The sequence below is a fragment of the Cynara cardunculus genome, assembly GCF_001531365.2.
Source record: "Cynara cardunculus var. scolymus isolate 2C chromosome LG 4, CcrdV1, whole genome shotgun sequence".
Taxonomy (NCBI): Eukaryota; Viridiplantae; Streptophyta; class Magnoliopsida; order Asterales; family Asteraceae; genus Cynara; species Cynara cardunculus.
Genome location: NC_037531.1, coordinates 19987121 through 20012112, shown reverse-complemented (window position 1 = coordinate 20012112; position 24992 = coordinate 19987121). Strand labels below are relative to the sequence as shown.

General features: G+C 37.0%; 4 protein-coding genes across 11 annotated transcripts; 2 read left to right on the top strand and 2 right to left on the bottom strand.

Annotated features, from left to right (window-relative positions):
* The first annotated feature begins 112 nt into the window (after positions 1-112).
* Positions 113-4986, top strand: LOC112511493 (25.3 kDa vesicle transport protein-like). Of its 2 annotated transcripts, none has more exons than XM_025117128.1 (6): positions 113-305; positions 1002-1211; positions 2382-2542; positions 2647-2793; positions 4390-4466; positions 4655-4986. In XM_025117128.1, the coding sequence occupies exons 2-6, from the start codon at positions 1024-1026 to the stop codon at positions 4736-4738; spliced, it is 657 nt and encodes a 218-aa protein (XP_024972896.1). In that variant the 5' UTR covers positions 113-305; positions 1002-1023; the 3' UTR covers positions 4739-4986. The 2 variants fall into 2 exon arrangements, with proteins under 2 accessions (XP_024972896.1, XP_024972898.1); XM_025117130.1 differs by having other exon boundaries at positions 158-305; positions 1009-1211.
* A 765-nt stretch (positions 4987-5751) lies between these two features.
* Positions 5752-14186, bottom strand: LOC112511526. 4 transcript variants are annotated; one of them, XM_025117187.1, is made up of 13 exons: positions 13859-14186; positions 12701-12743; positions 12540-12604; positions 12339-12422; positions 11995-12075; positions 10816-10977; positions 10644-10742; positions 10189-10557; positions 9197-9717; positions 7794-8017; positions 7577-7716; positions 7269-7307; positions 5752-7182 (listed from the first exon to the last, which is right to left on the bottom strand). In XM_025117187.1, the coding sequence occupies exons 1-13, from the start codon at positions 13997-13999 to the stop codon at positions 5923-5925; spliced, it is 3228 nt and encodes a 1075-aa protein (XP_024972955.1). In that variant the 5' UTR covers positions 14000-14186; the 3' UTR covers positions 5752-5922. The 4 variants fall into 4 exon arrangements, with proteins under 4 accessions (XP_024972955.1, XP_024972952.1, XP_024972953.1 ...); XM_025117184.1 differs by having other exon boundaries at positions 9197-10557; XM_025117185.1 differs by having other exon boundaries at positions 9197-10557; positions 12540-12761; positions 13859-13927.
* A 1492-nt stretch (positions 14187-15678) lies between these two features.
* On the top strand, positions 15679-17565 carry LOC112511025 (protein FLUORESCENT IN BLUE LIGHT, chloroplastic-like). The gene is made up of 5 exons (XM_025116389.1): positions 15679-15836; positions 16005-16096; positions 16180-16348; positions 16763-17086; positions 17169-17565. Exons 1-5 carry the CDS (start codon positions 15785-15787, stop codon positions 17369-17371), a joined length of 840 nt encoding a protein of 279 aa, XP_024972157.1. The 5' UTR covers positions 15679-15784; the 3' UTR covers positions 17372-17565.
* On the bottom strand, positions 17554-24101 carry LOC112511024 (oligouridylate-binding protein 1B-like). Of its 4 annotated transcripts, none has more exons than XM_025116387.1 (12): positions 23904-24101; positions 22068-22129; positions 21664-21766; positions 21427-21503; positions 21289-21371; positions 21077-21164; positions 20889-20964; positions 20388-20418; positions 20099-20218; positions 19793-19878; positions 18790-18966; positions 17554-18105 (listed from the first exon to the last, which is right to left on the bottom strand). In XM_025116387.1, exons 1-12 carry the CDS (start codon positions 24006-24008, stop codon positions 17824-17826), a joined length of 1290 nt encoding a protein of 429 aa, XP_024972155.1. In that variant the 5' UTR covers positions 24009-24101; the 3' UTR covers positions 17554-17823. The 4 variants fall into 4 exon arrangements, with proteins under 4 accessions (XP_024972155.1, XP_024972156.1, XP_024972153.1 ...); XM_025116388.1 differs by having other exon boundaries at positions 21289-21350; XM_025116385.1 differs by lacking the exon at positions 23904-24101 and having other exon boundaries at positions 22068-23768.
* Positions 24102-24992: the final 891 nt, after the last annotated feature.

Genomic DNA, 24992 nt, shown 5'->3' with positions numbered 1-24992 from the left:
ATAATGTTTGAGTTTTACTTTTAATTTATTTAAAAAAAAAATAAAAAAATAAAAAAATTAAAAGCCAAACTCAAACATTACATAAAATAACAAGTTAAATAAATATGTTTTTAAGCAAATACCGAGAAAATTTACATTTCTCTGCGTTTCTTCATCCGGTCATCCCTTTACTGTATCCATCCCCAATTTATCAAATCACACCCTCCTTCCAAAACCCTATTATTATTTCTCCCTCATTTTTCTACAATTCCACCCTACATCGATCGGATCATCAATCCGCATGATCACTACTTGAAATTTCTCAGGTAATTCCCCTATTTCTTATTACATATCCACTTTTCTTTTTTGCATTTGGCTTTTTCTTCGATCCAATCAACTTGGGTATTAGTATATCATCTTCATCTAGGTTCATTTCTTGCTGCTTTCCTGCTAATAATTTCTGTAAATCTCCAATGTGTTTGTGCTAACGACCCCAACCCTTTTGATCCGATTCAACTGCCCCCTGATCTTGGATTTCTTTATGTCTATATATGGGGAAACAATTCTGAAAAAATGGGATGAAAAGGAACTTCTTGTTCTTTTTTAAAGATTGATGTATTAAGCATTCAATTATCATATGAAGAACTTCTATTTAACATCTTTTGGAACTGCAATTGGTTTAAGTTTCACCCTTCCCATTGATATATTCTAGAGTTCCTTCCAATTTTACTTAGTAATTGTCATGTCTTAACGTTTCAAACTCTGGGAAATTTAGTCAAAATCTGGCAAGGCGACAACTTTTTGTGAAGATTGGAATTCTGTGTTGCCATTCACATGCCTTTTTTAGCACCAAAGACATCACAGCACACGATTATGATGTATCTGTAATTGCCATCTTAGTGGAAGCAAACATCAAAAATACCTCACTGGACTGGTTTTAGCACCTCAAACCAAATTCTCTTAGCTTTACCGTTTCTGCTATATAATTCTTGATGACAGATTTGACAAGTAATGTTGTGTAGTTGACAGCTTCTCAAAGTAAAGATGGTGAAGCTGACGATGATTGCTCGTGTCACTGATGGCCTTCCGCTAGCTGAGGGACTGGATGATGGTCGTGATATGCAGGATGCAGAGTTCTACAAACAGCAAGTCAAGGCTTTGTTCAAGAACCTTTCAAGGGGACAAAATGAAGCCTCGAGGATGTCTGTTGAAACTGGTCCTTATATTTTTCAGTATCCTCCATTTGCTCTTAAGATGATTTCTCCTTTATACTTTCTTCTTTGTGTTTGCAAAAAAAAATCGATTTATCAACTTCCAACCATTTCCTGCGTGTGTGGCTGTTAGTAGGTCCTCCTTATCATTGGTTGTCAAGAAATGGTTCTTTCATCATTTAGTTTGGGGCTCTTTTGCTTCTTTTTTCCTGAGTTTTGAAGTCTTTGATTGAAGCTTGAACCTTGATTTGCATTCGTATTCTTTAGTGTACCGAATCTAACTACTCTTGAAATTTTGTTCAAAATGCACCTTATACCCAAGCATGCATCTTGTTCCTATAATGGCCGAGTTTGTAGGAAGAGATCGAGAAGAAATATGATAGGAGAAGGGGAATACCGAGACTGAACATAGTGTATTAGAATGAAAAGAGTCTCTCCCCATCAAGGGATCAATGGGTGCTGAAAAACAAAATAGCAGGAAAAATATATTGCTGGGTAAGGAAAAAAGGGAATATGATAGGATGGAAGACAAAATACTTGGCCATATCTGCAATGCCAAAGAATTCACATGCACAAATTAACAGATATATGAGTTATGGTGTTGTAGGTATTTCCCATTTATAACACAAAGCTTACCATACTTTACCACTGATATACCTATCTCAAGTGACTACACTTCTAACTAATCTGTTCCTTTGTTTTATTTTCTCTCCTATTACTATGCAGATTAATTTAGATTTTGTGAGTCTTCTTCATGTGTTTATAAAAATCAAAGGGCCTTGTGTTGTGGGATTTTGATGACTGTAATGTGTTAGCCTTGCTTAAATGTGTACTAACCAAATTCGTTAAGCATGCACATGATCTGAGAGGAGTGATAGCTGTGGCTAGCAACTTATGATTTGCTCTTAATTTTTATATCGGGTGTTTCGGGTATCCTAGCTTAAAACACGTTCCCTCCATGCACAATACATTAACAATTTGTGCAGAATAATAACATGATTCAACAACTGTTTTATCATAAAATGCTTATAAATGACTTGTAAAAGCTTTCCATCCAGAGCAAAATCTAAGTTTGAACTATGCATCTTGATTCTAAGACATATGTTTGCATTTACTTATTTTTAAACCATATGCAATTTTTCTTTCAAATATACCCTATTTAGATAAGGTTCCTTAACCTTCATCTATCAGCTATATCATTGAAGGGCGGGTGTGTTATTTGACAATGTGTGATCGTGCTTATCCAAAGAAACTGGCGTTTCAATACCTTGAAGATCTTAAGAATGAATTCGAGCGTGGTTATGGGAATCAAATAGAAACTGCTGCAAGACCGTATGCTTTCATAAAATTTGGTAAATTATACCTGTGCTAGATTTTATTTACTTATCATTCCTTTATGTTAATGTTCCTGGTCATAAGTCTCTGTACTTAACTTGTCCTTCCTTTTGTTGAATAGATACATTTATACAGAGGACTAAGAAATTGTACCAGGATACAAGAACTCAGCGGAACATTGCTAAGTTGAATGATGAGCTCTATGAAGTTCACCAAATAATGACTCGTAATGTACAGGAAGTCCTCGGTGTTGGTGAAAAGTTGGACCGTAAGTTATTGCCTCTTTACGCTTGGTTGCTACTGTGCGTCTTATGATATTTCTTTTTGAGCATGCTATGAATACGGGTGGAATGTACAATCAAAATAAAGGTTGTGGGGGGTACTGTGATGTATTTTGTGCGAGGGGGTTACAGTTACATTGAAGCCTGTTATTATCTCGCACTTTTCAACGGTTCACTAACTAAGAAATATGGATGATGCTAATGCAATGCTCCTTGGCAAAGCTCACCTTGATGGTTGACATCCTACTTTAGCATATACACCATCCCAGATGGGAAACAATAGATACAATGGTGTCAACAAAAAGGTTCATTTAGGTATTAGTACCTAGTCTACAAGCACTAACTAGACTTCTAGGAATCTATCCATTGCATTTTTGGCATATGCATTGTTTCTCAGATTAGCTTGAAAGCAGTATTCTAAACTGAATTAAGCGGAGCTAGTGGTCAAGTGGTTCAATACATAAAACATAATCATATTTAGATGATGTGCAAATCCAGGAATTAGAATTTGGATACCATCATTTTTGCACAATTACTTTTCATTGATCCGTGCTTAGTTTTTTGAGACGCGTAATGAAGTTCACTAGTTATTAGTTGCTAATTGTGATGGGGGTTCTTAATGTCAGTGTTGCTGATTAAGTGACTAACTTATTGAAGCTGTAGGGGACATTGCACACCTAGGCTGTTGCTAAGCCGCCATAAGCAGGGTTTATAGGAATGCTGCTTGAAAGTGTATTGATAATTGGTTTTTAAAAAAGTAGGTGGACTTAAGGATGCAAGTTTACTGGATAATGAATATTTATTGTTTAGAGGTTTTAGGGTGGTTGAAGATGTATATGAGTTACACCACTTCTAAAGAACTATGAATCAGTAACAAATGCTTTTGGTCATCAAAACAACCTCAGACGTCTTTTGTCGCCAGACTCTAATCCACCTTTTGGACTCCAATGGTTCTGTGAAAATTCCATATCTCTCTCAACCTTTCACTTCAATGATGCTTCTCCTTCATTTCTAGGTCGATGTTTTTGCATCTAGAGTAGAGTGCAAGGTTTTCAAGGTATCGTTTGCATGGCTTCTGTGCACAATAGACTTGACTTTCTACTGATATTTACTACTTCTTCCATCCTGAAAAATGGAACACTTTCTATTTCGGGTTGTCCTGAAAATTATAATGTTCCCTTATTTAGTAAGATTCCAATCCAAATTTACCTATTTGCCACGTTAGCAACCTTTACAAGATTTTGTGACATTGATTTTGGTCCACATGTTTTTCTAATTGTCCTGTTAAGGAGAATTTTGGGTTTTTGATTGTTAGTTGAAGACACGTGTTAAATAAATCTGCCTAGTCAAACGATGCAATTTAGGTTTCAGTTGATGCTTGCCTAAATTTTTGCAGATTGGTTGGTGCAAGTTTTGCGAGTTTGACATTATGTAGAAGCTTTTTTCCCTGCTAAGTTGCAGCCTTGCAGGAACCATTTATAATTTTAGGAAAAATGCATCACAAATATTTTCATATGCATGTTATTCCCTATGTAACAAAGTGTCGTTGCTGACTGAGATTGTTGAATCATGAATTTATGCAGAGGTCAGTCAAATGTCAAGCCGCTTAACTTCAGATACCCGCATATATGCTGATAAAGCAAGAGATCTAAATCGACAGGTTGGTTTGTTATGATTCTAAGATGTTAATACTTTGTTAAAATGATTAGCTTCTTGCATTGAATTTTGGTGATCTGTTACTGCATTGTTTGTGCTCTCAAAGAAAATTTAGCCTTCTTTATTGTACATGTGCTATCAAGTGTTGAAATTGACAATATTTGAATAATGCAATTTTGTGTTCCATTGCAGGCTTTGATCAAGAAGTGGGCTCCTGTTGCAATTGTTCTTGGAGTTGTTATCCTACTGTTCTGGGCCAGAAAGAAGATATGGTGATCATGTGGCTTCGTTTGTTCCATTTTTCTCAGTTCTGGGGGTTTAAGTTAATTCTCCTTGCATTATCCTCCATTTTCACCTTGAACTGGAAAGTTTTGTTTTTTATGTGCCTTAAACATGTAGACGAGTTCAATGCCAGCATTCACAAACCTCACTTTTGTCACATGAATTTGGTGTAATGTTACTGATTACTCTTTCAGATTTGGAGGCATATGATAACCTAGCAACCAGGCACCTTTCTTTCTTTACACACCTTTCCTCTACGTAAAGCTTATACCAAGTACTGTTTAGGTCTCAATACACACACACACACACATATATATATATATATACACATATACATATACATATAATAGGGTCAGGTTCAAGGGAAAAACGTAAAAAAATGAAAACCTGAAGAACACCCCCAGTAAATGCTCATTTAGACGGTATACACATGTTCATACAAGTCATTTGTAACAATTTGTCTAGTATGCATATGCACACGTGCATAAAAACCAGTAAACAGCTTCAATAACTTGTATAGACAAGATATGTTGTCCAGATGAATGGTTACCAGAGTGTTTCTCGGTTCCTTATTTTTTGGGTAGTCTTTCCTTGAACCTGACCCTTATATATGGGGTGGGTTCCATGAGGAACCTCATTTTCATTAAGAATCAGGGACCGTCCACAGTGTAACACATGACATATTAACCAACAATATGGACGTGTTATTCATCATGAACGTGCGATGAATATTAATTCTAAAGATGGACAAGTGACTTCCATTTTCACCCCTCCCCCCATCATAGAGAAGGAAGACAGATCCATAAGATTCGTATTGCAAAGAGGTTTCATTGATTGTTACAAAGAAAGAAAGCAACGTTATAAATATCTTCAATTTAATTCAAAATGGATGATTACCAGTTACCTATATGTTATTTTTCTGAATGTTATATGAAAACTAGCATATATTGATTTAGTTTAACTTGAAAAAGCATGCGAATTTTGGTCTAAACAATCCAAACTGTATACCAAACCAAGCATTCAAGGAGTTGCTACAAAGCTGCTCCTACTTATTTTGTCCTACAAATGTACCTCACAAAAACTCGCATACCTTTTTTTACACAAAAAACTGCAGTTTCAAGTCTTGATATAAAAAGGTACGATTATCCTAGTTTCAAACACCAATTTGAACCCTGCAACTACATTGGAGAGTTGGCCATGTTACCAACAGAGCCCAGGGTCTGTGAGCTCAACTGTGGACTCGCCGGACCCTCTTGATTGCCACCACTCATGGCAGGTTGGCCAGCCATATAACTTATCTGTGGGCTAACTGGAGTTGGCTGGCTCATTTGCTGCGTCATTCCAATAGATGCTGAACCTCCCTGCTGAGGTGGTGAAAGAACATGTTGTGATTGTGATGTGGATCCAAGTTGCTGCTGCTGGTTTATATAGAGGTTCATGCCCGACATCATTTTTGGTGGAGCCATCACATTTCGCTGCATGGGGTTCATGTCGTTACCTCTGTTAAAACCAGAACCCAGCATCGAAAGACCAGTTGAGCCTGGGTGTATATGTCTACTAGCAGCTTGCGACCCGCTGATATTACTGGATTGGCCCCCAGGTCCACTCAAAACATTTGGTTTAGTTTGTGCCATCCTCAGTTTTGTAGCCATGAAAGCAGCGGCTTGTGCTTGCGTTAGTTGCCCAGAACGAAGTTGCTGGCTTATCACATTGCCGATAGTTGCAGCCTGGTTCATATTCATAGGGTGGTTCTGACCCATGTTGCTACTGCCCATGCCAGCTGAGATGGTGGTGGTCATTGGTGACACATTCCCGGTTCCTGTTCGTGCACCCCCCATCGCCATAACATTTCCCACACCTTGGAGCCCCACCATGTGATTATTATGATTACCCCCAATGTTCTGTCCGCCTATGCCTAAGTTTCCAGGTGACCCCATCATTATTTTCCTCTGCATTTGTTGCTGTTGCTGTTGCTGTAACAACTGAAGTTGGTGCGTTGAAGCCTTGTTAAGCATATGATTACCCAGCTGCTGCATGTTTGAATTCTGCCCTACTGAATTTAACAGCGGATTTGATGTGACCATCGTAGCTGATGATCTATGGAGCTGTTGTTGCAGCAACGAATGTGGGTTTTGTTGCGGTTGTTGCTGCTGCTGATAGATGGACGTCATTGAAACCCCGCCTTGGGAGAGAGAGTTTCCATGAGGGTGCATCCTTGCAGTCAACGTGTTCTGTGGTGAGCTTATTGCTACATTGTTAATCACATCATTAGTTGGTGTAGCAACTTCATTGGTCGACTGGTTCGAAACAGTTTCCAGACTTTCCTGAATGGCAAGGACTCCAGGAGCACTGCTAGGTTGACCACCAGATGACTGAACCAAGTTAAGTGGTTTTAGCTGGAGGTGGTCGTCTTGTAGACGAAAACGTTCACGTAACATCTGTACAAACAGAAAAATTGTTTATATGACGGAATATAAGTGCCACTTTGTACATATACAAATGTCATTATGATTTGATGACATACCAGAGAGCAGAACTGAGCTGCAAGCAAGTCTGCAATATGCTGATTGATCAAGTCAAACCACAAGTCAGAATGATGTAAATCTATAACTGACAATTAACTAACTGCTACGACAAATTTGGTCTCATAAAGGCTAATATATGAAGAATGACCACAATAACTTCTATCTAGACACTATTATATGCATGAATCTTTGAGGGGATTACCCGTCAACCGTCATTAAGCTAGGGATGAATGCTTGTTGCACTAAGAAGTTCCAAATTTTGAATCCGACCTTATTTATTAAGCTAAAAAACACTGGAAGTACTCACAGTATTTGGAAGTGTAGGAAGCCAATCTTCTGGTGCTACACGATCATTCAGCTCTCCATAATGCATTGCTACAGTGCGATCACTTTGTTTCTCTGTTAATATCATCCGAGTTAGCACCTTGGGAATCATTGACTCATGTCCTGAAAGAATAATAAATGATCAGCAAGGTATATCATATGATTACTGAACTACAATTTTTTATTGCATATTTACTAACCTTGCGGCAGTCGTTCATACTGCACCAATTTCAAAACCCTGGTCTTGCAAATGTTCATGTTCCCACCCAGAAGGGACATGGACAGTGGCATCTTCCATCCTTCATCTTTGAGAGTGTCGTCATCATGATCATTGAAAAGATAATGAATCAGCTGTTCAGTAGGAAAAGTAGTACTTTCTTTGTACTCATCAATCTTGTTTATTTTTCTGCAATTAAGTTGTAACCTGAAATAGGAAGAAGGGGTCATACTATCACAGGTACTGATGCTCCAAGAAATTTTACATCTAAACATTTCTGACATGCACAAGTAATCAACCAGAGCCTTTCCACCCAGAATTAAGAGTTTTGTGTCGATCCATATTCATCTCCATCCAAAACAAGTTGTACTATATGAGTTGGGTTGGACAATTTCGTCAACCATGTTAAAAAATCTTAAAACGTATTATTTACTTTTCTAGCTTATCAATTTTTCTAAACCTTACATCCTCTTTCTAAAAAAGATCTCTCAATCATTTCCCTCCCTATAGGACACAATTCCGGACCTATTCACTAGAATGCGTACACTCTCTCTCTCTTTAAATTTACATATAGAATCAAAGTCCATCTAGAGTAACATTTCTCTCTCTAAATCTATATATTTAGCATTATTTTAGTTTTTTTCTTAGTTCTTTATGGAAACTCGCTCGCTCTCAGCCTAGCATTATATTTTATTTCCCTAAAATATTTCTCTCTTGAAAAGCTCAATAGCTAAAATTCCATACTCTCTCTCTCTCTCTCTCTCAATGTCTCCATTCAGAAAGATACATACATCATTCTGTCTAAATCTCATATCTCCAACTAAAAGAATCATTGAATAAAATTATCCAAGGGGTTCCGTGCCCTTTATAGAAAACGAATCATACACGCTTAACATACATTTTTCTTAAAACTCACTCTTTACCTAGATGTATATACATATTTTATATGTTGGAATTATCTCTCTTAACAATCTCCAAACATCTCCTAATCACGTGCTAGTTAGAGAAAAATAAACTAGCATGTGTGTTCTTTTGCATGAAATGTATACTAAATGGGTAACCCAGCCCTTATTGCTCTACCAATTATGATAAACCCAACTTTTGTGATACCCCACCCGACCGATTAACATGCCTAACCAAAAAATAGATTCACCACCTAGTCATATAGTATCAGAATAATGTGTAGCCATGCTAAAAATGGAAACAGAAGATGGCTTCTATCTGCAACTTTAGTTGGGATAGATTTTTTGTTTTCCTTTCCAATTATAGAAGAAAATATTCACAGGCCTAAAAACATACAGAAATCACCATATCTATAGTTAAGAGACAGAAGGAAGTGTTTGTGCAAATCAGTATGTCAATCAAGCAGTGGATAAAAGACAATACCTCATAGTTAACATCTCGACTTTGGAAAACCTATCCAATATGCTTCTATCAACCTCTTCCCCAACAGGACTGCTGGCAGTGAATGGACCACTCACATTACCAACACTGGAAGGAGACCCAACTCCACTTATTACATGGGTCATTGGAAGGGACTTTGATCTGCAGTTTGCTGCCATTTGCACTTGGTGATGCCGCTGCATCGCATCATTGGAACTAGAAGTCACAGATCGTGTGCCAACTGCAGAGACCAAAGGGACAACTGACTTCTCCTTCTGGGATGATCCAACTGCGGCTATTGCAACAGCTCCAAATTGCATTCCCATTGATCCACTAGAAAATTCCCCTGATTTTGGTGACAAGGGAGATTGAGGTAAACCCCCAGCAGAGATCCGGGGACTTTGTGCCACCGTTCTTCTCTGCAAATGTTCCTCCTTTCTAGTATTGTTTTCAAGAGGTTGACCCATGTTGTTCCAGGGAGTTTGAGGGAAATTCGATCTTGTGAACTGTTGTGGCAACCTTTGCTGCAATCGTGAATGTTGAGGGTTAACATGGTTCATTTCTACATTGATCATATGCATCTCATTTTTAGTTTGGTTGGGATCTGATTTTTCCATCCTTTCATTCCCAACTAGCTCTTTGTTTAGGTTGTATCTTATTCCCTGCTCGCCTATTGTAAATGGCATTGCCCCAGTACCCTGATTATAATTCCCATCAAACATTTGCTGAGGATGTTTTTGCATGCCAACATTAGGATACTGAATCCCTCCCCCACTTGATTGCTGCTGTCTGAGCGTGTTTTTCCGGCGGGAGTCAGGTGCATTGATACTATCCATGTGTGATGCTATCTGTTGTTGATTACCATCAACAGACATGGGATTTGACCTAGCTCGCTTATTTATATTGGCCACAGAGGACAACTGGCCATCTTGGTTTCCCCATTTACCATGAACTGAAGATATAATTGAGCTTAAACCATCAGTGTATGAACTCACCATGTCCTGTGCAGAAGAAGGTCCTGGTGCAGTACACACAGTCCCTGGCACATGATCTTGCATGTGTCTTGGGTTTACAACACCAGTTTGATATTTCGATTGATGAGAAACTGAAGATGCTGGGATGGAGCTATCTGGTTGGTTTTTAGGCCTTGTGACTATCATATTGCTCTGACCAACATCCTGGGTAGCCAGATCCACAAAGTCAGGTTGATGTATCATTGGTCGTGAGTCTTCTAGCCTGAAATTTGAGTTTTCAGGGACTCTATCCAAGGAAGCCTTCCCCTGGATCTGATTGTCAGATGCAGGAGCAGTTCCGGACATCTGCCTCAATCTCTTCCGACGTAATTCAGGAATATTCAGATTTAGCTGCAAGAAAGCTAGGCAAAGCTTAGAGACAAGCAATCAGCTAATCCAGCAGACAAAAATTAAAAATCTTAAACTTGCTCGGTCACCTTTAAGGAAGTTGGCTCCTTACAGAGTCTGTCTAAGTTGGGAGTCGGGTCAAGACAAAGTCCTGGTTGTAGGGCTTTTAATACCCGGGACTCTGCTTCCTACAGTCCAATAGCATTAAATGTCAGATTCTCGTCATTTCTGTTAAAAATATAAATGGTATCTCATGCTTACCATCAAATCACCATATGTCCAAGCACCATCAGAAATCAGAGGGATATCCTTCACCACATTACCCAATGACATCTTAAGAGATACTTTCATAATAGTAGGAGAAGCAACTGTAGATGGACCATTAACTCCTGATTCAGAAGAATCCTTTCGGTAATCTCGCACCTGCAATAATTCATGCTATTAGGAATATATAACTTATGTGATGTGCTTTATCCAAAACAAAAACTTATAATAATGCGGCCTTCATAAACTACTGTGGGCATTGGTTGGCAGGACTAGATAAAGAGTGTAAAAAGGACCAACAGGGAGCCACCAGAGATAAACTACTGCCAATATTAGGTCTTTGAGTTTGAAAATCATTCATTTCCATTGTTTGCATACAGCAGGTCATTTGAACTTCAATTAAGCCTTTCATTCCATACTAGGAGAGGCCTCTGAACTATGTTCAATTCATTTATAACAGCATGCCTTTTAAATAAACAAAATAAAAGTAATAAAAACATAAAATTAAAAAAACATTCATTGCCATGGTGCACGCTAAAACGTAAAAAGAACGAATGAGAAGTATAAGCACACAGCATTTACATGAGAACTTGGAATTAAATAATAGCATGATGGTGGTTTTGCAACTTATAATTGATGCAGATTGCAAGCTATGGTTGTGTGGACTCTATGCAGCTTTAGAGCTTAGTTACCAAACCAAGAAGACTAAGGAAAGAATATGATAACAGCCTCAAAAAGAGTCGGATGTTGAAAAGCATGTTTAGAAGATGCACTATTTAATACCAACTCCATGCAGAGCTTGCCCCTACACAATTGCATACGTTAGTCCAATAACTACAGCATGAAATTGCTTCTAACATACTAACAGATTAATACATGCATAGTTGAATACTCCCTCCACTTTCTATTAGTTGGCTTCCTTTGACTTCTGAAAGTAAAGAAATTTTTACTTATTAGTTATTTTCCACAATTTTAAGAGTGGTTCTAATTGTCTTTTAGATACGTAGTGTACTTTTAATGTGATTGTTGATTTCCCCTCAATAATAAAATATGTTAGCAATAATTTTAAACTCGGAAGTAGTTCGTTTAACATTCAAAGTTCATCTATGACGACTCATGCAACTATATCTGCAAGATATAAGCCTAAAGCTTTAGTTCTGATTTATGATTACTTACCTCACACACAATTGCCCCATTATTGTACTTGCAAGGTATATCATCCAAGAAATCTGCGGGAATCCGGCCACACTCAATTGACTACAAGTACAACAGGAAAAATTTGTCAAAGATTACCCATGGTAACCTTAACGGGATCAAATGTGGGCTAGGCAAAGAGCTGTTTTCAACTAGAAAAATTCGGTGACGGGACAAAAAGAGCCAACCTTCACAAATTTAGATATGAACAATTCAATATTTCTGAAAGAAAGAAATCTCCAAATTATCTTGAAAATCCAATTTGTGAAGTTACTTTAACAGTAGAAACTGTCATGCATGTGGATACAGTCATACAAAATACTTACTGTAAACAGACTTTCGGATGCCCTATCATAAGGGTGCAAACATTTTGGATCATCCTGTACAGCATTTTGATGCCCAACCATACACTAAAACACATACCGAAATGAGTTAGTGGCGAATAGCAAGTAATACTGTTTGAATTTTACAAACCACTTCTAAATTGTCTTTTCAAGTCACGGACAGAAAGCCAAAGGGCGACAAACCTCAGAGGGGTTTCCAATTGAATATCCATCTGGGAAGATGTTTAAAATGAAAGATACTTCTGCATCTGACAAACATAAAAAGGAAATTTAGATAAAAACCTGCAAAGGGCAAACAACTTTAAAGAAAGGATGTATTGATAGTTGATAAGACACCAAAATACCTAAATTTTCAGCAACATCCCCATCATCCTTGGTGACATCAACCTATACAGAGAACAGCATCTGTCATGGAAGAGGATATTGAAATTTGAAAACATATGTATATATATATATATATATATACATATATATGTATGTAAGTATGTAGAATCTGTTAATAGATGGTAGTTCCATTAATATTCCCTTAAATAGGGTTTCTATTATGACTATATTGTTTTTAAGAATCTCGGAACACGAGACCATCTTGTTCATTATTTATAGAAGGTATCTATCATTAATAAGTGTCTCTTAAAACCTTAAACCAAGATCTGCGATCATTTATTCCTGTTCCCTAATATGAATCCTCCTCAATGGTGTCAATCATCCTGCACATTCATAATTCATAGTTATGCTAACAGGACACAAACAAAAGCAGCTGAAGAGACGTTGAATGTTTCGCTGTATCCTATGACTTTTTGAATGTTTCACTGTATTCTCTCCATATTCCATACCCCACTACAATCGCCACAACTGAAAACCAATCAAATAAGTTCTCAATTTCTCCCCATCATCTCCGGATGATCCAATAAAAGAGCATCCGCTATGATCTACCATCAAGATTTGAATAAAATCGATATGAACTCCTTTGCCAGATGCTGATATCCAGACTATAGCCATTGTAGTTTTAATCATTGATCTTCCACAAATTTGAGTCAGTTACAATATTATATCTGTAGTGCTTACATTACTAGCAAGTATAAACTTTCAACTGACTCATGAATTGGGGATCCTTACTCAAGTGTTCAAACACATGCTCAACTAAGATTGTACACTTTTTATAAGAATATTTTACCATGACCATCAAGTTTGCTAGATCATAAGCATGTCAGTGAAAAGGGATTTTGATGAAATTTCATCATTTCATGCATGCTAGATATATTACTATTTTCTATGCAATCTATTCCAACCAAACTTTTAATATGCCATGTGACAAAATTTTGAGCAATTTATACATCAAAATTATCAAATTGACAAAATATCTCTGTACTAATTAATTTGGGGGGAAAAAGAGAGTACAATTTAACACAAACCAGTTACGAATCCTTTTGACACAATTGGATTTGAGAAACAACCCAATCATAAACAATTAATGGAAACAGGTAACGAAAAATTATGTATACCGCTCTCTTTCGCGTAGTAGCAGGTTGAATTTGAGGAGCGTCGTCAACTGGATCGTTGTCTTCCGGAACAGAAGGGGATTCAGGTTTGGGTGTTGGGCGAAATCGGGCACCTTTCTTGGAAACCTTGAAAGAAACCCCCATTGCAATTGCAAAAATGGAGAAAAAGCACCGATCACTGCTGATCGGGTGTCAATTAATAAACCCCGGTGACACAACAGTAATAGGGTTGATGGTTACAACAGCAGCGGCGTAGATGACGGAAAGCTGAGAGAGATAAAGCTTGGAATTGAGGATTTTGGTGTGGTTTTGCTCCGACGAGGTGATGAGTTTGGAGGCTTGAATTGTGCATGTATTTCCTTATATAAACCTTCCCTCTGAAGTTTCATTATTTATTTATTTATTTATATTCCTTTTCATTTATATTTTGAGTAAACACCAATTTTGGTCCTCTGCTTTCATCAAAAATCTGAAAATCATCCTTGTGCTTCAGTAAATATGAAAAGAGACTGACACTAGCTAACGGAGAGCGTTAAATGCAGTGTGTGTTTTTTGTTATTTTGATCACTTTACATCAACCATTGACCACTCTTCATCTCCCTTTTGCAACTCCAATAACCTTATAAAGGTTTGTAGGGGGGGGGGTTGGGGACAAATGTGTATACTAAATACGTGAGGGGCTAAAAAGTTAGGTCCCTTAAAGTTTAGGGCCAGTTTAGTAAAAGGGTCAGAAATGGTGTTCAAGCGGTGGTTTATGACGAAGGTGGCGTAAATCAATGATAAGTGCTTTATTGAGGGTATATATGCATAAATCAATGGTAAAAAACTCGAAATCAAAACCAGTGATTCATGATATAACATATAATTATTTATTGCGGTATTCATGAAAACAAATAAGGTTCTAAATATATGAATTTCAAGTATTCACGGATATAGGAAGTTTTAAAGTGAAAATTAGAATTTTATTTGTTAAATTAAGTAGTATGACTTATGTGCGTAGGTCGTTGTGAAGGAGTCAATGCAAAACTACGAAACATGCTTTTTATATGCAATTTTGTGTTTGCAAGATTTTATGAAAGCATGAACTCTTTTCTATGAAATGTCCGTGGATCATATGTTGATTACAGTAGACTGATATGATGCACTTAATTGAGTTATGAGTAAACTGATACAAGGTTCCTTTATTTATAAACCGGACTTTTTATTAGAGAAAAGTTTTGACAAGATGTGGAATCGGGGTGTTACATCATTATCGGCACAAATAATTCATGATTTCATCTCCTTGATCAAAATATGCAGATGACTTTTAACACCTTTAATATATTAGACCTTGCAGGTCTCTACGCTTTTCTAAACTATCTTCTTCCCCAACCCCAATTGCCGCATCAACATCCTTATTTTGTCTTTGGCTTCTTTTTATGATGATGCTTTCTCAGCGGTGGAATTTTCTTTGTGTTTCCTCAGCTTCTTACCTACATTGGTTCCTGCCAAATCTTGAGCAAGACTGGGAGTTTAAAATCCATGCTTTCACTAATGTCTCATATGTAAGGTAAGAACGTTCATCACAAATCTTGTTTATTACAAACAGAAGTAGAAATAATGTCAATATCATAAATATGCATTCAATTAAAATGAGACGTCACGTATTTAAACGATACTAGTGTGTTAATTGGGTTATTTTTGTTTTGGCATATGGACATGTCAGGATTGATTCTCTAAAAGGTATATTAATTTTTTCATTTTCATGTCGTCAACATATAATAACGTATAAGGTAATAAGGTATGTTGAGTGTACTATGTACATTAACATCATTGTCATTGAAGTTACATGCTTTTTGTGAGGCAAACAAACGATCATAAATAAATTCAATTGTGTCCATTAATTAGTGGCCAGCGGAGCAGGTCCTTACTGTTAGTGTTTATCCACAAATGGTGGTGGTTGTCCCCCGTTGCTCCACTGCATTCTCCCGTCATCTCCTTGGTCAGCTACCTTACTTCCCACTCTTTTCTTCTCCACATTCTCAATTCATGATGACTCCACTACCGCTGATGCTGGTTTCAGAAAACCCCATTTCCGTTTGCATCAAATCATCACGCTGCTCTGTTTTTGGGTTGTTTCTATAATTACTTTTATGCCTTTGTGGAACAGGGAAGCTGTCTCCTCCTCTGGTGAAATTATATGTCCAAGATTCTTGTGAAATTTGCCCAACTTCTCTCAATCAATCCTCCTCTTCACATCAGGTATGATGGTGACTCTAACTTGCCAATTATAAAATAGAGGTGTGTCTGTGTCTGTATCTGACTATTTCTTGATTCTATTGCAGAAAATGGGGATTCTAAGATCCCTTCCAATGGATCTTGTTGTCACCAATGCATTACTGGTTGTTACACCTCTAGAAGCCATGGCAGAAACCTGTGAAACACAGCAGTCTCTGTTTAACATGAACATGCCCCTGCTGCTGCTTGTTGCTCTAATTGGGGCTACTGTTGGAGGTAAAGAAACTTCAGTTGATCTGTACTTGGCTTTCATATTTCTCAATGTACAATTTATCATTACGGCCCACTTAGGGCCTGTTTGTCACCAGCTTTATAGGCTTAAAGGGACTCACAGCTTATTCGGTCAACTATACATGACTGTTTGGTAGTGACTTAATGATATAGAAAGTGGCTCATTTCAATAGCTTCTAGGCGGGAGATTTATACTGAAAGCCAAGTTTTTTTCCAAACCCGCCCCTCCCAATTAAACAAAAGGTTCCTTCCATCTATGAAAAACCTCTCCTAAACAAAAATCTTCCCAATCTATACGAACAGGTTAATACACACAAGACAACTTTATCCATAGTTTCGTACAAGACTTAATGGAAAACCAACCAAAATGCCCCTTACAGTCGATTGATTTACTTGCAGGACTGGTTGCTCGACAAAGAAAAGGAGAACTGCAACGACTGAATGAACAGCTACGGCAGATTAATACAGCTTTAAAAAGGCAAGCACAGATCGAATCATATGCACCCACTTTAAGTTATGCTCCTGTTGGTGCTAGTAAGATACCAGAAAATGAAGTGATTGTTGATCCAAGGAAACAAGATCTGGTATCCCGTCTTAAAAACGGGAAGAATTTCTTAAGAAATCAAGATCCAGATAAGGCATTTTTGGAGTTCAAGGCTGCACTTGAGCTCTCTCAAGCTATCAAGAATCCAATAGAGGAAAAGAAAGCTGCAAGAGGATTAGGTTTGCTGTGTTAAATAACAGCCCTTCTATTCTAGAACGGTTTACGGAGAGTTTGACTGTATTCGTTCATGTATCATTTCAGGAGCATCATCGCAAAGGCAGGGTAAGTATCGGGAAGCCATTAACTACCATTCTATGGTTCTATCGATCTCGAAAAGAGAAGGGGAGGATTCAGGAAACACAGAAGCGTTTGGAGCAATAGCTGATTGTTACACAGAACTTGGTGATCTGGATCAAGCAGCCACCTTCTACGATCATTACATCTCTAGATTGCAAGCAGAATGATCAAATTGTGTAAGAAGATGAAACATGATGTTTACCTGCTGGTGCTGCTGCTGGTGGTGGTGGAAGAAATTAATATACCATCACCATATTTCATGTGTCATTCATTTGTATCCTTTGATCTCCTGATAACCAACACAAGCATAAACAAGGATTATCAAGATATATACCAATGAATTCCGATGTGATTTTCAAAATAGGTGTATGATATCAACTACCAAAAGGATTAGGAAAGCAGCACAACCATCAGTGGTTAAAACGGGTAGCATTAAGCATTACATACAATGATAGTAAGCAAAGCTATAGAAGTAGGACAACAAACTCCCAATCAGGAGGCGAGGGATAGGGACGGAAAAAGAAAAAAAAAGTAAAACAAGACGCAAAGCCTCCTAAAACTCATCTGCAAAGGCACATCAATTGGCCTGCTGCAAGAGAAAACAATGGTCAATATGTCTTCATTGATAATACAGGAGTTGTTGGGCAGCAGCAACACTCTGGAAACCACCATCATATATGGCCTGGCTTGCTCCAGCCGCACCCATTCCCATACTTGCTTGTTTAAGAGGATGCTGACCCATCAGTGCCATCTTGCTCATTGCCAGTTGCCGCTCATATGCCAACAACTCACTAGCCGATAACATAGGTGCAGGCCCTGGTGCAGATGCAGATGCAGGTGCAGGTTCAGGTAATGGATTTGAGCTTGTTCCTGGAGGAGTTGGCTTGCTACCCCATGAACACTAGAAAAACAACAAAAACAGGGTCAGCTATTATTCACATCTAACCGAATAACTAACTATTAGAATGAACCAGCCACCCCACATTCAGCATCTTTTTTCCTCTAATAGAATGTCTTACCTCAGCATCTTTATTCACGTTTATGTTGGCAAACTTTAATGTTGTACTTAAAAAATTACTATGTCCATCTACTACAATTAGAAACAAAGGTATAAATATGCTGGCAGCTAAAGATGAATTCCACAAAGTTGAGGTGTTGTTCATTAGAAACTTGTACAACATAAGTAAAATCCTGGTAGTTGTATGCTATAAATTGTGTCAAAAGAACATTTTTTATCTTAAAAGTTTGGGTCATATGCTTCAAGAACCTGTATGGTAAAAGATAAGACTGCATTTGGTAAAACCATACAAGATGAAGTTGCAATCTTTTCCTTTCACATGGCTTATCCGATCAGATCAAATCAATCCAAGCTGTTCATGAATCTAAATGCATAAAATTGCCAGATCACTTATTTAGATTAATGGATTGACCTTAAGGGATCACTGATCCACTCTAATGAATTGGAGCACATCAAATCAGATCATGTTTGGCTGACCTGCCTAGCAGCCTAGCTACAATTACCAAATGCTTAAAAGCTTGTTGAATGCACACTAAACAAAAGCACACAACAGGAAAATATATGTACCTTAATTTGTTTACCGTAAAGAACTGATTGGGCGTTGCCCATTTGAATAGCGAGATCTGCCTCGGCATGATTACTGTATCTCACGAAACCAAATCCTTTATCTCGCTGCAGTCGAACTTCTTCGATTACACCAGCACCAAGAGAATGAAAGTGGCGATGAAGCTCAAGCTGGGTAACCTGAAATTAGAATAGAATATCTAAGAATTGCATTTGGTCTTGCTAACAGCTAGCTCAAACAAATTAAATATACATATCACACAATGAACAATTTCAATAACCTAAGGACATCATCCTTGAAAGCACACATACTTCTTCCAAGTCATCAAGTAAATATCCCACCCTTTCTGGGTTTCTTGTTTATTTTAGTGCCCGAGCAACAGCAGCAATAAACCACATGCAAGTTAAGATATGTGCTGCTGATAGTAATGATGATCAAATGGAACCTTCATCAAATCATATTAGCTCAAATATAGCTAAACAATCGATAAGCCGGAGTAGCACAGTCGCGCTTGATTTACACCATAACTGACATTTAGATTCTTATCCCACAGTTAACTCACACAAAAGTAAGAAGAGCTTTCCTTAAAGCTATATAAACCTTTGTCTATGAAACACAAACTCCAACTTAATTCAACAAAACATGGTGCAGAACTGATGAGTTGCTCTAGGAGACATGATAACTGCCATCTTTCTCTTCCAATGGGTCATCATACTTTTGACTTTAAATATCAAGCACATTACTCTAAATTTCAAATGTATATGAATATGAATTTAAGAAAATGGATAACTAAGCCAAAAAGTACAACTGTAAATCAGGAAAAATGGTGTTTAAAATGTAAAAGCATATCCTGATTACAAATAATGCAAATACAATTTTGACGTTCAAAGTCTAATGATAATGACTATAAGAGAATAGAGGAAGTAAATCATTTTTATTTTGGACAATGTAACATAACCACCACAGGACTGATGGTGACATGGAAAGAAGACTATGATTTCTTACTTCTGGGGCAAGGTTGCCAACGAAAACAGTCATATACTGTGGGTTATTCTCAGGAGCATCACTGTTGGCAAGCTCTTTACCGTCCTCTGCAAAAGCAATCAAATAAGAAAATTGACCACTTGCACACCCATAAGGCATCAACAAAAAATGGAAACAGAGACAGAGCAACGATAAGGCACAAATCATATAGTAAAACAAGAAAAAATGAAGACCAAAATAAATCTGTTCAAGATAATTTAAGAGAAATAGTAAAAATCAAAATGAGGTCTTTGGATATCTCATGGCCGCTTTCCTAGTATTACATACCAGAAGATCCATTAGTTAGCTCCACTACACTTTTGGAATCCGAGCCCTGCTTTTCATCACTAGTACCAGCACCTTTTGTGGCCCAGTTGCAGCGTATCTGCCTACTGCCAAGCCATTTCCCTGAAAAGTGAGGTGTGGAAAAATGATATTGAGTGCCAAAATGCAACCAACACAAGTAAAACCAAATTCTTGTAATCTTAGAAAGTACTAATGCTAGAATCATATATACTAATTTTCGAATTTATAAACATTTAGATAGTAGAAGAAACACAAAATTTACCAGTCTTACCAGTTAAGTCATTTATAGCACTTTGAGCATCCTAAACAGAAATTAAGAAGGTCAGATCTTGGTTTGAATGAATGCGCATGGTGAAAAAGAGTATGAGCAAGGAATGAACTTTTATCCCTGGCAGCACAGGTGGTTAGTGATTACAGAGTCACAAAGGTGGCAATGAAGCAGGGACGGACCCAGTTAAGGGCAAATGGTGGCACCTGCCACCGGTAAATCCCTCCATTGTAAGGTAAAAAAAAGTTAGCTTTTTGAAAGGTGCAACCATATTGTTTCAGAAGGTGCAACCGCTTTACATTGTGCCACCGTAAGAAAAAATTCCTGGGTCCGTCCCTGCAATGGAGCAACACTTTTTTACAAGCTTTTGGTGGTGTCAAGGTGTAGTTTACGAACATCTCTGTCCGCTTGTGTTACGAAGAAAAAAAAATGAAAGGTGTATACTACCATTTTTTTCCCAAAGTGAAATAAAAATCTAGGGAAGGATTCTATTGGAATTTTAACCTGTTGATCCCGGAAAGAAACAAAGCCAAAACCACGTGAACGACCAGTTTTTTGATCCCACATAACCCTTGCATCCCTAGAATAAAGCAACACACATAAAAGAAGGATGTAACGGTACGGGACAAAGGGTATAGAAAGAGAGAGAGAGAGAGAGAGATATGTATGCGAGAAAGAGGGAATGTACTCACGAACAACTAGCATAGACAGAGAAGCATGTAAACAGCATAGCATCTGTAACCTCAGGGCTAAGATCACCAACGAATATGTTGTAGTGACCTAAAAACAATAGCCATGTTATCATACAGGATACTGTTTCAATAACAATAATAAGCAGCATATAAATGCCTAGCCTTTATATACAAATTATTTAGAGCAGAAAACGAGCATCTCCAAAACCAACCTGAGGTATCCTCCCTCTGCCCACTGGCATATGCCCAATTAACTTTGATAGGTTGTCCAAATCTGCAAATGAAATCAATAACGCTAAATTTTGAAGTAAGATAGCTGGGCATCACATCTGTCTATGAACAAAACTTACAAATGCCTTCCATTTAGCGACAATATAGCGAGTGCAGCTGATCGACGATCAAAGTAGTGAATGAATCCATAAGATGACTGCATAGGAAAGAAAAACAAAAAAGATCAGGGTGTAGCTAAACTTAAGGAAAAGTAAACATTATTCATCGTAATTCCTAATCCAGTTTCACATAAATCATATTTGTATACTTTCTTGAAGGTCAAACATAGCCCAAGTCAACAGTGAAGGAAGAGCTACCTTCTCCTTTCTTATGAGTTTGCAGCCTTCAACAGGACCAGTACTTGCGAAAACCTCTTGAAGAAGTGGTTCGGTCACTTGTGAATGAATGTTACCCACATACCTGCATTTCTCAAAAACGAAGAAACCAGAAGTTTAAAAAAAAGCAAAAAGAAATAATTATAGCTAAAGAATCTCCCAGATATCAATACAGCAACGACAAAACAACCACCACTTGCTTCACGTGTATGCTGACTAAACACTTCAGGATCCATGTATACTAGAAAAAATAAGCAAATATCAAGGTATATGAGTTTAAAAAACATACTGTGGGCTAAAGAGAGTGGCACAAGGCTTTCATGCTATTTAAACATGCAGTTTGGGGAAGAAGAAATAAACTAAAAAATCGTTTGTAAACCACTCACACACTGCGGCATGTATTTGGATCAAACCCAGGAGGCAGATTTCCACTTGGGATTGGCTCAATCTGCAAAATGAAAAAGTGAAAAAAAAAACAAAAAAGTAGCAAGCTAAGAGTAAAAAGATTATACAACCCACTAACTAGAAAATTGATGCCCAAAGAATAAGAGGATAAAAGGCTAAGTGTATCTGCAACTAATGTATGGAGCAAAACCATAGACGTACACACTCACGAAACAACTAACAGTCACACAAACCAGTGATGATATAATTATTTAAACTCCACAAGACACTCAGTTACATCCTAAAATGGCTTTCGTGACAAACATAGCGGAACTAGATAAAGTCCATGAGCATTACTGAACAAACAACAAGAAATATGTTCCAGAATTTTCTTAATTGCTAGGAATTTGGAACATTCAGAGTTTTCAAACATCTGGTAATGAAATAAAATGTCGTATTGCAGCTCACTAACAAATAAAAGTGTATGCGTAGCCAAAAGAGCACCCAATTTTTTTCCTTCTTTAGAGCGTCTACTGTTTGTTTACCATGTATTAAGCAATGACAATTTTCTGGACTCCCATTTAAGGGTAAGGATAGCAATATGTTTCATCCACCTCCCACAACCGGAAAATGAGGAATATTCACTCCCCAGGCTAGTGTAACTTTCATGTAGTCCCATCATATATCATGAAATGTCTTTCTCGATACACCTTCAAGGATTCAACAATATGCCAACTGTGGAATAGCATGGACAATGGCATATGTTTGGAGCCTCTCATGAAGCCATTTCATCCTCCAGTCCTTTAAGTGAATTGTATTAGGAACCAACAATATTCTCTCCAAGCCAATTGAAAAATCCTAAGCCAATCAATGTGCATCCAGTTCTTCCATAACATAGAAACACACTTGGCCAAAGTGATGTGGTTATTTCACTCTTCCATAACATCATCAAAGATTCATTGTGTTATTCTCGTTTGATTAGGGGAAAAAAGTTTCGCTACAAAAAGAGAGAATTTGCGTCATGCAAACATGGATTATGCTTTGATGTTCTATATGAAGCAAAAAATTTAGGAGCATGTGAATCAGTTTGAAATAACAAGCCTAGGGCTATCTGTAGTATGTAGATAAAGACACAATTTAGAGTGTTACTCAATTTAGCACAGAATAGATGCAGCATGTTCGATTTTAACAACCACATCTAGGGAAACAAACCGGAATATTCAAGTCTCAGAGCAAAGATTGAGAATACGATGTAGATGGTGAAAAAGATATAAAGAAACTAATGAATTGAGAAAATAAAGTTGTGATACCAAATCAAGAAAATGAGTCATTGAGGCATATGAAGGTGTGGGAAAAAGTTAATAAGACAGTAGAAGCTTGTGTCTTGTATGGGTCAGTCAGGCAAATCAGAGAAAGACTAACCAAAATACTAGTTAGCTGGTGTATTTGGCTGATACACTGTTTCACAAAATGGGATTCTGAGTGCCATTCAAAGAAACCCACATCTGTAGTTTGTAAAATTTATGATATCATGTCTCACTGTGTGGATAGAAGATGCATGTAGATTGTTACTCATATCGACTGCCTTAAAAAAAAAAAACAATTCAGTGATGTAATTTTCACGTAGCTCAGGGAGGTTGATGAGTAGAATTCGATGGAGAGAGACGATCCAAATGTTAGATGTGAGAAGAAAAACATGTAAGTAAGCCCAATTCCATAAAATTTGACGCAGCTAAGATAAAAATAAAAAATAAAAAAAATGGAGAGACGATGAATGATGAATCGAGAAAGGCAGTGAGGAGATGAAGATGAAAAGAGAGTTGTGAAAATGTATGTGCCTGTGGAGGCGGCAAGAGGCCGGGATGATAGAGAGATTGTTGTTGAAGGAGAGCGTGTTGCATGAATGGTTGGTGGTGGTGTTGCTTCAGCCTCTGATGTTGCATTCTTATTATTATTCTTCAGATGATGAATATGAATTGTTGAATCGATTAAGATTAGGGTTTCAATTTAGTAAGAAACAACGAGGAGGAAGCCCCTCTCCCTCTCCCTCTCCCTCGAATAAATAAAAAAGCAACAAAAAGTCAAAAGTCAACACTCCCCATATAATTAATTAATTAATTAATGACATAAATAAGTAGAAACAAAATCAGAGTCTTAAGAGAGAAAAAAGAGTTGCTATAAATAAGTATTTGATGTATTGAATTGAATTGAATTGAATTGAAAGGAAAAGGGTTTTGTTTTTATATACACAACTACAACTTTTAAAACTTAATCCACTCATCATTACTTTTTATTTCAAACAAATATTAATATAATTATAAACACACATTTCATACCTTTTTAAGTTTATTTTATATATATATATAACACCAATACTTTCATAAGGTAAAAACTCAAGTTGAAATGAATAAGCATATACATATACATATAAATTCCTTCAAATAAATAAAAAAACCACTTACTTATTTTTGCTACATCATCCATTTTTATTTTTACATTTTTTTAATGTGATTGGATTAAGACATGTTATTAAACTAACAACATCTCCTTTCCTTTCATTACTCCAAAAGTCAACTCATTTCATTTCATGTCATGTCATTTATTAATTCAATATATCATCTTCTCTCAATGAACCTAAGATTTAATTCAAAGTATTTTAATAACATAACCATATCTATTTTTCAATTTTTAAGAATCAAATGCACATACATATATGTATATATGGTATGTATCATCATAGTTTATGTCTTACATTTAAAACCATCATATCATAATGCTACTCCAAAATGAAGTTCCATCAAACAAACATTTCTTTTCATATTCCCAATATTCTAAAAAAGGTCCAAATGTATTTTCAATACGACAAAAGTATATGAAGATAAAATAAATTCTCCAAAATGAAGATTTTAGCTCTCATGCTTCAAAAA

Bases quoted from the DNA above. Each gene is read 5' to 3' on its own strand.
- LOC112511493 (XM_025117128.1), top strand. From the start codon at position 1,024: ATGGTGAAGCTGACGATGATTGCTCGTGTCACTGATGGCCTTCCGCTA. The intron at 2,543-2,646 runs GTAAATTATACC...TTTGTTGAATAG, and splicing joins GTATGCTTTCATAAAATTTG to ATACATTTATACAGAGGACT. The intron at 2,794-4,389 runs GTAAGTTATTGC...GAATTTATGCAG, and splicing joins TGTTGGTGAAAAGTTGGACC to AGGTCAGTCAAATGTCAAGC.
- LOC112511526 (XM_025117184.1), bottom strand. From the start codon at position 13,999: ATGGGGGTTTCTTTCAAGGTTTCCAAGAAAGGTGCCCGATTTCGCCCA. The intron at 12,605-12,700 runs GTATTTTGGTGT...TATGTTTGTCAG, and splicing joins GGATGTTGCTGAAAATTTAG to ATGCAGAAGTATCTTTCATT. The intron at 12,076-12,338 runs GTAAGTATTTTG...TTGTACTTGTAG, and splicing joins CATCCGAAAGTCTGTTTACA to TCAATTGAGTGTGGCCGGAT.
- LOC112511025 (XM_025116389.1), top strand. From the start codon at position 15,785: ATGGTGGTGGTTGTCCCCCGTTGCTCCACTGCATTCTCCCGTCATCTC. The intron at 15,837-16,004 runs GTCAGCTACCTT...TTTGTGGAACAG, and splicing joins ATTCTCCCGTCATCTCCTTG to GGAAGCTGTCTCCTCCTCTG. The intron at 16,349-16,762 runs GTAAAGAAACTT...ATTTACTTGCAG, and splicing joins AATTGGGGCTACTGTTGGAG to GACTGGTTGCTCGACAAAGA.
- LOC112511024 (XM_025116385.1), bottom strand. From the start codon at position 22,279: ATGGTTTTGCTCCATACATTAGTTGCAGATACACTTAGCCTTTTATCC. The intron at 21,165-21,288 runs GTTGGTTTTGGA...TATTGTTTTTAG, and splicing joins GCAGAGGGAGGATACCTCAG to GTCACTACAACATATTCGTT. The intron at 19,879-20,098 runs GTATGTAATACT...TTGCTTTTGCAG, and splicing joins GCTAACTAATGGATCTTCTG to AGGACGGTAAAGAGCTTGCC.